The sequence below is a fragment of the Haliotis cracherodii genome, unplaced genomic scaffold (assembly GCF_022045235.1).
Source record: "Haliotis cracherodii isolate W230 unplaced genomic scaffold, xgHalCrac1.p SCAF_2, whole genome shotgun sequence".
Taxonomy (NCBI): Eukaryota; Metazoa; Mollusca; class Gastropoda; order Lepetellida; family Haliotidae; genus Haliotis; species Haliotis cracherodii.
Window position 1 is genome coordinate 80,054,615 of NW_027266275.1, and position 16,055 is coordinate 80,070,669.

The following is a 16,055-nucleotide window of genomic DNA, read 5'->3' on the forward strand; positions in this document are numbered from 1 at the left end:
GTCTCAGATGATGACTCACGAGTGATCCTTGAAGAAGACGGAGAGAATACATCCGATTATATAAATGCCAACTACATTTCAGTACGTGTTTCACTATATTTAGTAAATATGATTATTGATAACATACCGTACTTGTATGAACGAGCGCAACCTTAAAACATATAATAATTTTGATATGCTAAGATATAGAGTAAAGAAACATTTTTACAGACAATTGTTTCTGTTTACTTCTTTCAAAAGGGGTTTTCCAGTGGACATGGGTATATCGCAACGCAAGGTAATTATTTGTTTCTTCTTGGTCTAAACGAGTGAGAAAACTTTGTTTGTTGTTTGTAAGTTTGTTGTTTAGCACAGCATTCAGCAATAGCCAAGCTATATGACGGCAGTCTGTAAATAATCGAGAATGGACCAAATAATCCAGTGATTGATGTCATGAGGATCGATCCACACAATTGGAATACTATGACATGCATCAACCAAGTCAGCAAGCCTGACCACCCGGCTCCGTTAGTCGCCTCTTACGACAAGCATAGTCGCTGTCAAACTCAAACATGGGTCGCTGAAGATCTATTCTAACCAGGATCTTTACGGATGAGAAAGCTTTTGAATCAAATGTATTACATAGGTTCAACGTCTTTTTATGAAGACGATCTTACAGATGAATGTTCCACAAGGTGGTCTACATGCATGATGTTGTTGCATACTGATATAATACTGAGATTAAAATCCATAAATACAGTTTTTTGAAAAGTTCAATTGCACTTTTACAACTTGGTTTTATCATTCATGTTTTCAAATGTAAATAATAGTTTCCATACGTCTATAATATCTGTAGGCCCCACACAAGCGACAGTTGGAGACTTCTGGAGAATGGTTTGGCAGCAGCGGGTGGGGAAAATAGTCATGGTGACACAGCTGAAGGAGATGCAGAAGGTAGGTAAACCTTACATGTTTGTTTATTAATGTAACACGCGAAGGAGCTATGGACCTCCTTCAAAATACATACATAAAATGATATGATCATGTCATTGTTTCCTTTATTATTTATTGTGAATTGTAGGTTGTTGCATTGTTTGCCGAACTAACTTTGCAAGTTCCACATTGAAGTTTGTTATTTAAGCGTCGTTTTTAATTGATGAACTGGTGGTTATCGTTCAAATTGCTGCAGGTGAAGTGTGAGATATATTGGCCTTGCGATCATGACACCAGCAACTGTGGGAATATTTCTATAGAACATGAATGCACCGTAACACGAGCTGACTTTACCACGAGGACGCTGAAAGTAAAACATGTCACGGTAGGTCAGTTGTAATGTATATTTATTATCCTCAAAGTCCCAAAGTATGTTATGTAATTTCATGCACTGTTAGTACTTTAAAGGATACTATGTATTCATCATTGTTGATCGCTAGATGACTTGCCCTATGTCTTCTAAAAGCTTCACCTTCGTGATCAAACAATGATATAGCTGGGGCCTAACGATAATCATATACACAGCAGCTTCCCGGGTGCCCATATTGTATGTATTCAGTCGTCGGTTGCATATTAGGCCCGAAATGAAGATCCTATTATATATACATAGTTACTTATTCGATACACTTACATGTGAACACGCTGGATGTTAGGTTCCTATTAACGATAATACATTGCTGTCATATGTTCACATGCAAGTGTTCGATTCCCCACATGGGCACTATGTGTGAAGCCCATTTCTGATGTCCCCCGCCGTGGTATTGCTGGAATATTGCTAAAACCATCCTCTCACTCACTTACTCACTCACTCACCCTCTCACTCACTCACTCACTCACACCCTCACACGCTCACTCACTCACTCACTCACTGATATGCTAGTGCTCTCACTTGTACATACATGTCTTTCTACATTCGCTGTAAGGAGACGTTGAACTAGACCTGTCAGTCTTTTGAGCTCCCATTAAGACAACAGTCATATAAAATAATAAATCGAGGATTTACTAACGGTTCCTCGTATTCTTTTATTCACTCTATTCTTATTCGTTATATCATTGTTGTACGGAAATGGTTGCAATGTCGAGCAATGAAACGATTCCAACAAACAGGCTCCAGAGACGAGAAGGGTCCTCCACTTCCAGTTCCTGACCTGGCCAGACCACGATGTCCCATCTGCTCCAGCTCTGGTCAGCTTCTGGAAGAGGATCAAACAGCTGGACGGTGGTGAGGAGGGGCCGTTGCTGGTCCACTGCAGGTGAGAAGTGATCATGAAGTAGTGATGGAGAGAAGGTGGTGAGAGATCAGATGGGGTGGCAATGGGTGACGTAAAATAAAAAGAGCTAAACGTGTTTCCTGACAAAGAGAGGTGGACGTGTTTCATGATGCATGAAACTGTCCCCTGAAATGTAAGGTGCTTAAATACAATCAGTGATAGTAACATGATACTGGTCAATGAAGGAGTGGTGGAGAGAAGGTGGTGAGAGATCAGATTGGGTGGCGATGGGTGAGGTTAGAGGTACTTGAAACTAGTAATGTCCCCTGAAATGTAAGGTGCTCACATACAATCAGTGATATTGACATGATACTGGTCACTGAAGGAGTGATGGAGGTACTAGAGTGAGAGGATGGTGGGTGGGGATCGACGGAAAACACGGTATGTCCTCTGAAACAAAAGATACCTGAACTAATGGCAATCAGTAACGGTGACCATGAGATACTTGGCATGTTCTAATGTCAGCGCTGGAGTGGGGCGGACGGGGACGTTCATTGCTCTGGACTATCTGATGGACCAGGCTGAGGCAGAGCACAGGGTGAACGTGTTCCAGTGTGTGTCAAGGATGAGACAGGCCAGGATGAACATGGTCCAGACCGTGGTGAGTTCATTCCTATCTTAGTAAATGCAACAAGCATCACGTTATGATTGGCAGACTATAAATATATAGAAACACGCATAGTTTATTGCCTGACTGAAACGTGCTTCTGTATCTAATATATACTAATATATATATTAGTATAAACTCTCGCTTTTTCGTACGCTTTTCGGACCGAGGAATGTACAGTGGTAGTGATTGGTCTATTCCAGGTATACGCCGTGTGATCACAACAAGGATACATAGCTATAGAATAAGGATATGATATGGGTATGGGTATGATATGAATATGATATGGATATCGCTATGATATTGATATGGATATGGGTATAGATATAGATATAGACATAGATATATGGATATGGATATACAAATATATATGATATGGCTATGGGTATAGAATGCCTTAACCGCAAGGCTAATCGACCGCCGTCATGATTATAATTGGTTGGTTTGTTGTTTAACGCCACACTCAGCAATATTCCAGCTATATGACGGCGGTCTGTAAATAATCGAGTCTGGACCAGACAATCCACACCATTGATCATGAGCATCGATCCATGCAATTGGGATCTATGACATGCATGAACCAAGCCTGCGAGCCTGACCACGCGATCCCGTTAGTCGCCTTTTACAACAAGCATTGGTTGCTGAAGACCAATTCTACCCTGGATCTACCCTGGATCTTCATGATTATGATATGGATATGGATATGGATATGGATATGGATGTATATGGATAGATATGATATAATATGATATGATATGATATGATATGGATCCTTCTGTTTCTCCATCACCAGCATCAGTACGAGTTCCTCCACCTGGTGGTGCTGGAGGCTGTCAACAACAGAGGCACGTGCTACACCATTGCAGAGTTTCAGCAGATGTTTGAGTGTCTAAACAACAGAAATATAAACTCAAAGCTGAAGAAGGAATTCAAGGTTTGCAATAACAAATTCGTGACATTCGTTAAGGCTCAGGTCATAGTGGCCTGGAAAGGCACGAGTTATATAATTTAAGAATCACATTGTCAACATAAATACGTCTCTATGTTAAACTACGCTGACACATTAACCCCATACACAATCACACAGACTAACATCTAGTCTCTGAAATGAACATATCGTACAGAAAAAAACAGTTGTTAAATTATCTTAATAAAAAAATAATAAATACACGTGTATGTCTGCATTCTGATGACCCGAGGTGTCCAAAGTAAACACATAGGTTCTACCTGGAGTTTCAATAAGTACATTGTATATTATTGTCATATAGAAAACAACGACAATCATCACATTGTACCCGCCCTGATAGAGGTGCAATATAGGCTTACTGAGGCGTGACTAGTATGTGACTAGTACCTGTGAAGATCCGGGGTAGAATAGGTCTTCAGCAACCCATGCTTGTCGTAAAAGGCGACTATATGCTTGCCGTAAGAGGCGACTAACGGGATCGGGTGATCAGACTCGCTGACTTGGTTCATGCATGTCATCGCATCCCAATTGCGTGGATCGATGCTCATGATGTCAATCACTGGATTGTCTGGCCCAGGCTCGATTATTTACAGACCGCCGTCATATAGCTGGAATATTACTGAGTGCGGCGTTAAACAACAAACAAACAAAACTTGTATGTGCTGAGTTATGTTTTTCTAGATGTTCCATACTCAAAGACCACATTTGGAGAAGAAAGACGTGTCCGATGCTCTTCTTCCTGAAAACGTTTCAAGGAATAAGACCATCCTTCCAGGTATGAGATGTCACGTAAGAGGATGTCCTTCTGCCTATATTAGTATCAGCATCTGATGCAACTTACGACTGTGCTGTTTGTAACGTCAAATAAAATATGTATTTATCGCAGCTAACAAGTCTCGACCGTATTTGTCAACACCTGTTGAAGGCTACAACAATTACATCAACGCTGTACTTCTACCGGTATGTCGACCTCACTTATTTGTGTTTTACACTCATCATTCAAATGACCAATAACCATCGTCGTAGTTCACATCACATAGGAACGCTGCTTTACTGACTCACAAAGAAATAATACTCATGTTCCAACTTTCAACGATTTCTAATGTGAAGTTTCAACATATCATCCAGTTTCCTCAAAATATATATTTCCTCCACCGCCAGTCCGTGATGAGGTCCTCCATGCTGATCGCTACTCAGACGCCCATGGAGAACACCGTGGTGGACTTCTGGAGACTGGTGCACGATCACGACTGCTTCACCATTGTGTGTCTGGATGATTCACAGGTAACGTGAACACCCTACACTTCTTTGCGGTTGTGGGGAAGACCCGGGTTCGATTCCCGACATGGGTACAATATGTGAAGTCCATATCGGGTGTCCCCCTCCGTGATATTGCTGGAATATTGCTAAAAGCGGCTTTAAACCATACTCGCTCACTCTTTGCAGTTGTTCTCTTGTTTCACGTCACTGAATATATCATATTCATGGTGTAAAGGATATTGTTATGGATACGATGAACCGATCCGATAAACTTGGTGTCACGAAGTATTACATACGAACATTAGGTCATCTAACAGCAACTACTTTCAATAAGCTCCATACATGGATGCGACGCCGACTTGCTTAATACCCTATTGCCTAATGTTGCGAATACGTTTCGATAGGGGGTGTCCTATGTGTGAAGCGGGGGTTGGCCAGTCCACTGTTTATGTAAACAAACACGGCTGTCTACTGAAAAACCATCTGCGATACTGTCAGAATTGTGGAGTTGGTAAAATCACTGTAGTGATAGAGTGAAAGAGTTTGCGAAAAGGGGAGAGAATCCTTTGTAGGACGAACATAATATGGAGATGGTATCCAACTAGCAAACATACTGACACGAGTTGATAGAGGTGCCAAAGCTTCCTGGCAGGTTTCGGGTCAAGATGTTCATGACATTATCAACACACATCTACAATATTTTATCATTTGAAATATATCTTGACCCTCAAATTAAAAACAGAAATATTCAGGATATTCCAGTAGACGAACTTCCTCCTATCCTGTCAAAATATTTTATCAGCGTTACTAAAAGAGATGTTATTGACTATGACCCTTCCACTCTGAGATCTTACATTTCAAGCAAAGGTCGACATCTTAACTAAACTTGGCTATGAATTTGTCAAGGTTTGAGGGGTATTGAAATCTAGACAAATACAGGTAAAAACAGGGTAAAGGCAACTTAAAGAGTCGAAGTGAACCTGCATCTAACAAGAAAATAGCTATCCTCTGGGACAACAAAGAACTTGGAATTCGAAAAACCTCGATCATGAATTCAACGCAGTACCCTTTGATCTCCGTGGTTGTGATAAACACAGAAAGATATTCCCCAGGAACCGATTCAAACGAGGTCAAATACCAGTACTTAAGTTGCAAGAACGTACAGGTGATACTCCAGGCGATGTGAGGAATGTAATGCCCAAATAGTTGGCCAGTATGGAATATCCTAACAAGTGTCCAGCTACCATATAAAACACTGTACTAGTCCTGACCTCCCTCTGATGGTATGCATAGATGATCCCTTTCACGTGGCCACAAACACTTGACAAGTCAATTCAGTCCATTGATAAAGCCACATGGTTCCGTCGTCAACCCATCAGTGAGAACAAACTCAAATCACTCATGAAAGTAATGTGCGCTGCTTCGACCATACAGTCATCGAGGAAGTTATTTAAATTTATTGATGAGTCTCGACAATGTAGAAGTTTGTCTTATCACACCAGAAAATTCAAAGTAACAGTTATGTCTCGCTTAAGGCTAGCATGAAACAGGCTTTGAAATCTTTACAAATATGATATTTACTATACGGAAACACACGAAGTTAATCATCTTTTAACTAATAGTATCTATTTATGACTTAGCTTATAGTATTTATAGTAGGCGTGTCAAGCAAGCCCTCATTGGCTGACACAGTCGAGAAACGTGTCAATATAATGTATGACGTGACATGAATCACTTTCGACATTACAAGCTAAATATGTCTCATAGTTTCCGGTATATAATTATATATTAAGAGAGCATTCTACTAACTACGATGCATTGGGGATTGTCTGTTCAGAGTGAATTCATTCTGTGAGTTCCGAGTCTTGGCGTGGAACCTTCAACATTAAGTCATGAGGGATAGATGATACGTAATTCCGAGTTGCGAGTACGTTTTGTTAATGTATGCCGTTGTCCCGGTATAAACTCTGCCCCGTACAAATTCTCCTCCCGGAGATTTTATACCGGTACAGATTCTCCCCCGGAGAATCTGTTCTGAAATAAAATCTCCCCCGGGCGGATATGTTTCGCGCCCCCCTCAGTATAAAGTCTCCCCCCTGATTATTCGGTTTATTGCAATGTCTTTAAGTACTATATTCTTTAAATAGTTATCTTTAATGTAGGGAGGGTTACTTTAAAAATAGATTATGAAATATGGTCATAATGAATTGATATTTTGCCCACCCGATTGACTGATATTACAACATTCACATGGTTTAGAACGGTACAATGAATGGTAAAGCATGCAAATAACACTAATACGCGATAGTGTATAAGAAAATATCATATCTCCGTTAAAACATAAAAACAATATTTATGAGTCTACATATTGATATAAGACTTTATCACTGTATCCAATTCCAAAATTTTAGATATAAACTTTCGGACAGTTCAGTTCAAAATTCTTCAACCTTTAATACATCACAGGATTTGTAGCTAGACGACGGGAATCTACAGTCTTGACTGTGTGTTTTCTTTGATGAGAATGTTTCTCACCGACCTTAGCGTGTAGGGATGTGATGTCCTGGGCAGGAAATGACAGTGTTTTGACATTAATTAACGTGTTGGACATCCCTAATTAACCTTTACTAATTCATGTTAAACCAACACAGGATGTTTTCTGGAAGTGGACAATCGCGAATGCCATAGAGCTGACACGACATGTGTTAATAACTGTCCTAGAACTTCTAAAGTTACTAAACAATCTTTATACCTAACGACTAGCATATAAACTAAACATCGTCTCTATCAGAAGCCAGCTAAACAACCAAACAATCAAATTTCAAAAACAAACCAAATTCTTAGGACTTATTTTCGATAAACATCTCACCTGGGATGCTCACATTCAAAACATAACAACTAAATGCAGTAAAGACCTAAACGCGCTAAGATGCCTAACTTGCTCTAACTGGGGAGTTTGAATACTATTCCTGTTGTTTTTTCTGAGTTTTAATGCTTTTAGTGCGGATCATCCGCGAATTTTGATGTGTTTAGTTTAGGGGATAGGCCATCGAATAGATCGTTTATCATTATATTGAAGAGGGTGGGGCTGAGGATACTGCCCTGGGGAGTGCCATTTTCTAGGGGACATTGGTCCGATAGTGTTTGGTCTATACTCACGGTTATTTTACGATTGTTTAGGAAGTCCTGGATGTAGTTTATTATCTGACCTTTGAGTCCTATTTTTTAAAGTTTTTGTATTAGCCCGTCGTGCCATACCATGTCGAAAGCTTTAGAGAAGTCTAAGAAGATGCCTGTGGTATATTGTTTATTTAGTTGTCCTCTCTTAATATCTTGCTCTAGTCGGGCGAGGTTATCTAGGGTTGAGCGGCCAGGAGTGAAACCGCTTTGATCTGGGTTTAGTGCCTCAAATACAATCACACTGCCTCCCAATGCACATACCCTAAAACTAAATGTAAAAAAAATGCGCACAAACAGACTGCCCAGGCACATGCACACCCTGGTGCATCCACTGCAAATCCATCCAACACACTTCACTTTCAAATCAATGCCCACACAGACACACACTCACCGAGCAGGCCAACAAACACATTAACATAGACACGGCCAAAATCCAAACACGAAAATTTGCTACACCCGCATCCAAACCACTCCTCCCTACACCACACCCAAACACCATCCCACAAACAAACACCACACCCATAACCGACAGCTCTGTCTGGGGCCCCTACCGAGAAACTGCACCCACCTCACACACACAAGCAGCCACTCAACCAACCACGAACCCTCCGACATCTCAACATAGCCAAAACATCAACCCCCGCATGCAAAACAAACCACAACACGACCCTCATCCAAGCACCCTACAGCCCACATGGTAACAACACTCCCCCACAAGCAAGCACAACAACAAAACACAAACACTAAGAAATCCACAGCTACACCCATCCCGCAAACACCTACACAACCCTCGACATCACATGCCTCCCCTATGGAAACTCAAACAGCTAAACCTAATCTAACCGATGACGAAGATTCGAAAAAATCCTCACCTTACTCCTAGTATACATGCATAGTCAAAACTCACCAATAGCTATCATGAAATCCTTCCACAAAGTAGCTTTCAATCTAAAACTAACCCATCTTCCCTTCTTCCTCTTTAACCTCCATCTAAAAGAAGTCACCGAATAAAATAAAAACTAAAAACTAAATCACCAATCACCCGAACCCAATAATGGAAGGACTAAATATTTTTCAGTGGAACGCCAACGGACTCACCTCCCACGGCCATGAACTAAAAACTAAATTTAAACTAAATAAAGGCCCTCACATTGCTTGTATCCAGGAAACCAAATTCTCAAAAAAATCCAAATTCACACTATCTAACTACAACTCAGTTAGAACTGACAGAGCTAAACCAAAAACAAGAAGAGCCGCAGGAGGACTAATCAGATATAAAGATATAAATTACGAAGAAATAAAAATAGACACGCCAAACCTAGAAGCCAACGGCAATAAAATCACATTATATAACCGAAAAATAAACATCATAAATATATACCACTGGGCGGAACAAAAAGTCCAACCTGAGGATCTAAACAAACTACTCAAAATAAGCGATAGATCTACTATATTCCTAGGAGACTTTAACGCTCACCATCCTACATGGAGCATAGATGATAAAATAGATAATCATCGCAAATTAATTTCCGAATGGATAGAAACAAACGACCTAGTACTCCTAAATAACAACCAACCCACGAGGTACGATAAGATAAACCAAAAAATGTCGGCTATCGACCTAACCATATGCACCGCAGATCTAGCTCAAAGTACTCAATGGGAAGTGCACGACGTCCCTCTAGGTAGTGACCACTTCCCCATAAACATAACCATAGGAAATACAAACGTACCAATCCAAACAGAAAACCAAGAACCAAAATTCCATTACAATAAAGCTAACTGGGACCAATTCGAAGATATCTGCGTAAATCAGCCTTCAATAAAGCAACACGCGACTACAAACATCTAAACATAGCCCACGAACTAAACCACCTGGTTAAAAAACTAGTCCAAAATAGCCAAAAGTAGAGACTGGAAAAAATTCTGCGAAGGTATGAATAACCGTACTGATGCCAGAACGGTCTGGCGCAAAATCCACGCCATTAGAGGCTTAAAACGACATAAAAAAACTAATATTAACAACTCAACCAACCCCGCCCAAAAAGCAAATAATCTCGCCAACCACTTTTCAGCCGTTAGCAGTAACACCAACTTCAGCCAAAAATTCCAAGATAAACTTAAAACAAAAAACAAACCCACAAAAGAACCAAACAATAACAATCTAGAAATAAACCAACCCTTCACAATGGAGGAGCTCCTCTACGTAATCCAAAACAGGAAAAAGGGCACAGCCCCAGGATTTGACCTAACTTCTTACCAAATAATTAAAAATCTCCCGCTAAAACTACTCCAGGCACTACTCAAACTATACAATCTCATCTACCTAAACGGACAGGTTCCTACTCCCCGGAAACAGGCCCTAGTCATAACAATCCCTAAACCCAATAAACCAGCTAATCAAGCTAACTTATATAGACCAATATCCCTAACTTCAAACTTATGCAAAGTAATGGAATCAATGGCTAAAAATAGATTACAACATTACCTAACCCAAAATAACATCAACTATTGAACTGCATGGCAAGTATTTATAAAACGACCGGGGGAGGAAATATTCTGGGGGGAGATTTTATTTCGTAGGGTGGGGGAGAGTTTATTTCGAGAGGGGCGGAACTGTACCGGTATAAATTCGCCGGGGGGAGATTTTATTCTGGGGGCGAATATATTTCGTGACGCCGTCATCTTCAAACAATCTTCAAGTTGTTCATACGAAGTTACGTTGCTATGGGACAATGGAATCCATGTGAAATAATTAGAACGAAAAAGCAAATCAGTATCAAACAAAAACTATTAAGCTCAGTGGGCAGTACTGAAATAAAATCGCCTTATGTGGTGGTGACATGGGCGTATTAGCTGTGTCGTGTCTGGGGTCAGTGATGATTATGTATGTCGACAAACACGTATAACATATTATCATATAATGGGTAGGTTTCTCGGCAGGATAAAGCCAACGGATAAAAACGATATCCGTTGGGGTCATATGCGGATAAAGATGCAAATATCAAAGGTCAAGTAGGGACTACTTTCACTGTTTATAAACAAACATGGCGTCGCCCTCGTCATCTGGCGATCGAGTCAGAATTAACCATCGGGGATCTGGATAAGCTACAGGGATGATTGTTATTATCAAAAGAACAGTCTAATATACTGAAAATCAGTGTCTAACTGTGACGTAGCTAAGGCATTTTATAAGTTTTGGCAACTTTGGAGATATAAATTTCGAAACAATTTTGCGAGGGCACGAGGCCTAGCCAAGCGGGATCAGTAGCCATATCTGTGCTTGTAGACCTCTGCGGCTTGAAACCTTCTCTACAAATTAAAATAGTTGGATTTTGAACCAAATATGTTTGAATTGTTACCTTGTTTCGTTTTGTCGCTGTGTGTACATCTGACTACACTTCTTAACGTTATGACAGACCGACTGTCAACAACGTCTGACCGTGGCCGTGACGTCTCATAGACTAGGGTTAGAGTGGCTTCCCTTTGACAAAGGGCAGTTACTCTAGCGGACAGACCGATGGATTGCCGCGAAAGGAAAATATAAACCATTGTTGTTTTGCGTATATGTTGCTTCGCCACTGTATAAGAAACGGATTTCAGTTGGAACTATATTGGCTACTGTCACTGTCCGACTGACCCATCACTTACCCTATGACGTAATATATATTAATGCGCGCATTCCAGGAAAACTCGCTATGTTTCGGTAATGTTTGTGAGAGAGGGAAAGCGATTTTGAAGCACAGAATTAAAGAATGACATTATATGATAAAGAGGTTATCACGCTTGTGTGTTTGGGGATGGTAAATAACCTGTATTAGGAATAAACACTATGTATTTAGCTCGCCAAGGCTCGCTAAATACAATGTTTATTCCTAATGCAGGATATTTACCATCCCCAAACACACTCGCGTGATAACCTCTATGTGTGCCGTTGTATATTGTTGACAGTAAATAGGGGCGTTTATCTTTCATACCAATACCAATACCGTGTGTGTGTGTGTGTGTGTGTGTGTGTGTGTGTGTGTGTGTGTGTGTGTGTGTGTGTGTGTGTGTGTGTGTGTGTGTGTGTTGATTATGATTATGAGATTTTTTGTATGATGTATTATGTTTTTAAGACAAATACACGTTTATGTTTGAAGGATATTGAGATAATGTATCCAAATTCCAAGGGACCTTTATCTGTGGAAGCCGGACCATTTGTAATTGAACACTCAGAAGAACGAAGTATGGGCAGCATTACGGAGAGAAAACTGATACTGACCAATACTAAACAGGTTCGTTGACGTAACAATGTTCCAAATAATGAGACCATATTTCAGTCAGACAGAACTATGTAAATTGTAAACTATAATGCAATTTACGTTGCACGTATAGTAGTTAAGCCAATAGTAATCTTCCCGAGGCAAGAGCGTCCACCAGCCTTTTTCATCAAAGTCTTGTAGAAACTAGCCTTTGATATAGGCTGGTGGACACGCCTGCCTCGGGAAGATGGCTAATAGTATACAATCGTTTTCAACACAATAACTATAATTTCATGCAATGAGATTTAGTGTACTGTAGGAACTGTGTGATTCTGGCGAACAGTGATAGATACATGTATGCATGTAATTTACATAGTCAGATTTGGACATCGTCAACAGAACATAAACTTGATACTACCCCTCAGTAGGAACGCACTAGGGTAACACTTCAATGTGGTTGTTTTTCTATGATCAGGTCTTTCGTCTCACAGAGATGAGCTAAACGTTTACAAATATTACATATGTACTCATATCTACGTACGTTGACGTATACTTTAACAAACATGACTCTAATACTCTTTATTATCGGTCAATATCACGAAAACATTATTGCAAATCTATGCAGAACTACTTTTGTCATCAACCTTTGAACTACAGGGTTCGTGTCAGACTATCATTGTCCTGAGTCTCCAATCGCTGTCTGTATGTATGTCACGTGATCCGGGTGGGTTGCTGGAGCTGGTCAGCAGAGTGGCCGACGTTGTCCGTGATGTCCAGCACAAGGTCCTTGTACACTGCTCGTGAGCTTCTCATGTTTACCTCTCATCTAAATAGTGTTTTTCTGAAACAAAAACATTTAATCGGGAAACAAGAAAACGATCAATGCTATATACAGGTCAACAAGGAATGTATTTCTCAACAAACATTCGTTCATCCAGAATGTCGATAATACATACGGTATCGGCCGGAATAACCGGTTCCACTGTATATGTCGTACATACAAAGGGACATCTTCAGAGTTTAAGAAAATAAATTCAACTTCTTAAAGCCAAATCCCATATGTAACTCTCTATTTCAGTGACGGTGCCCGGATGTGTGGGGTGTTCTGCGGTGTCCTGAACACCATCAGCAGATTGAGGCTGGACTCTGTGGTGGACATCTATCTGACCATCAGGGAGCTGCAGTTGGCCAGGCCACAGTTTATACAATCTTTCGTAAGTACAACTTGAATATGTTGAAGCAGCACGTGTGGTCCCGCGGATTAGGACACCGTGTGGCGAGGAGTGCCAGGATCCGCTGATTTAACGTTTAAGGCCACAGTTCACCGCAATTACCCATGGTCATTCGTGATCAGCACAATATCCGTGCTCTTGAGTTACAGCGCAGTTGTTAACGCCTACGACCTACGTCACTTTCCTCTTCCCCCTACATTACGCGAACATGCCGCAACTTAAATACAATACTGTTTTCTAAGCGGCTTTGCGATCAGATCACTCACATACTCGCATATTGTAAAATGCTGTATTGTAATTCCCTTTCCTTTGTTTCCTCTCAATATGATTTAACCTTTCATCCTTTCTCCCGTATCATATGAATGACATGCGAGTTTATATCAAAGTAGAGGACAATCAAATAGAGCAATGATACACATCCGAGTCTGGAGACCAACAGAGCTGAATTTACAAATGTTGAATGCCATGAAATATCGAATTAGTTTTCAGTGAGGAAACTAAAATCATAGCCTAATAAGGCGGAAGATTCTATAACCCAATTTCTGTATCGAAATATCAATGCGATCTTATTGATAATAATGATAAAACACGAAATGTAACTTGTTGATACGACCTCGATTAATTGTAGGCATTTAAGAATTCATTTGCCTGTTGTCCTGTTTGTCATTCCAACTGTCACTGTGCAATTGGAAACACGACATCAAGGACTGTCATGGGTGATGCTGTTCGTTGTCAGCAGGAAGTAGTTCTGTAGTAGCAATGGACACTTCGGGGATGTGGTGAATTATATTACCCCGTTTGTTTTGCAGGCTGACTACAAGTACTGCTATCACGTGGCGAGGGAATACATCTGCGGCAACAACGTCTACGACAACATGTGACCCAGTGTTCGACGTGGTATAATATAACATGACATCATGCAGAAGATCCGTGTTACATGTGGGATGATCTTCCGTTTCATCATAATTACAGAAGTCACTTTAAAGACTCTATGCTGCAAAATGTACATTACAATAATACAGTGCAGTTATATACTAGGAATACTATTTAAAGGACCCCTGTCATTTCTGTATAATAATACAGAATATAGAATAAGATGAACAGATTCAGTCCTGCTTCAGAACTGAGGGACAACTTCAGGCTGCCACAGGAATCCAACTCATGACGTCAACGATACGAGACAGGCTGAAAACTGCGGATCTGAAATCAAAATATACTTCTTGAGGAATGCGTCTGACTGTGGGACACAGGCGCTGTGCGCTGTGGTTTGTGGTCCTCGCAGAGGGCGTGATGCAGTCGACTGTCTGAGGCAGCAATGTGACACAACTTTGCCCTGACCAGCCAAATCTCCAGACATGTCACTGATTGAACACCTTTGGGATTGCTCTGGGCCGAAGGGTTCACAACCGACCTCAGCGGTATCGGAATTTGCAACAGCTTGGGCAGACCTTACAAGCAGAATGGCGAAGGATACAAAAGGAAACAATCCGGCGTTTGATATGAGTGTGCCCAGAAGATGTCGTGCCTGCATCGATGCTTATGGGGCAGGGACCAGATATTGACTTGACTATGAAGATTGAATTCCATGACGTCATTTATTTACATATCATTTTTTGAATATATTGTTCCAAGCGTATATTTGTGGTCTGACCTCTATAACCTGAAACACTTTGCACATGTCAGGAACACCTATACCGCCAGGCATCCTACATGTGACATCCATCAAAGTCAACGTCAGAGCATGTGACCCTATTACATCGTATTGTGAGTGACTGAGCTTTGTGTCGCATACGTGCATTATCCAAGCCGTATCCCGGCACGTACCTTTTGTCACATCAACACGTTTCTTACAGGGCTTTGGCGCTATTGTGACGTAATATCAACATGTGACGCTAGTGTCTTATATTATGACACATATCGACGTGGTGCTAGTACATTGTAACGTGACGGAATATCAACATGTGAGGCTAGTGTCTTATATCATGACACATATCGACGTGGGGCTAGTACATTGTAACATGGCTGAATATCAACATGTGACGCTAGTGTCTTATATTATAACATATATCGACGTGAGGCTAGTACATTGTAACGTATTAGAATATCAACATATGACGCTAGTGTCTTATATTATGACACATATCGACGTGAGGCTAAAACATTGTAACATGACGGAATATCAACATGTGAGACTAGTGTCTTATATTATAACATATATCGACGTGAGGCTAGTACATTGTAACATGGCGGAATATCAACATGTGACGCTTGTGTCTTATATTATGACATATATCGACGTGAGGCTAGTACATTGTAACATGA

The 16,055-nt window shown here is 40.7% G+C and overlaps 1 protein-coding gene across 3 annotated transcripts in view; it reads left to right on the top strand.

Annotated features, from left to right (window-relative positions):
• The window catches only part of LOC139468561 (receptor-type tyrosine-protein phosphatase epsilon-like), a 30,894-nt gene extending 15,299 nt beyond the window's left edge, over positions 1-15,595 (top strand). The window contains exons 12-25 of one of the 3 annotated variants that reach the window (XM_071250615.1): positions 8-81; positions 241-277; positions 836-933; positions 1,169-1,297; positions 2,080-2,225; positions 2,709-2,844; positions 3,644-3,784; positions 4,499-4,592; positions 4,704-4,777; positions 4,979-5,101; positions 12,400-12,534; positions 13,159-13,301; positions 13,580-13,715; positions 14,543-15,595. In XM_071250615.1, the coding sequence (XP_071106716.1) occupies positions 8-81; positions 241-277; positions 836-933; positions 1,169-1,297; positions 2,080-2,225; positions 2,709-2,844; positions 3,644-3,784; positions 4,499-4,592; positions 4,704-4,777; positions 4,979-5,101; positions 12,400-12,534; positions 13,159-13,301; positions 13,580-13,715; positions 14,543-14,614 (1,538 nt within the window). In that variant the 3' untranslated portion in view covers positions 14,615-15,595. Of the gene's footprint in view, positions 1-7; positions 82-240; positions 278-835; positions 934-1,168; positions 1,298-2,079; positions 2,226-2,708; positions 2,845-3,643; positions 3,785-4,498; positions 4,593-4,703; positions 4,778-4,978; positions 5,102-12,399; positions 12,535-13,158; positions 13,302-13,579; positions 13,716-14,542 lie in introns of those variants that run through there. The other 2 variants (XM_071250616.1, XM_071250617.1) reach the window with 2 other exon arrangements.
• Positions 15,596-16,055: the final 460 nt, after the last annotated feature.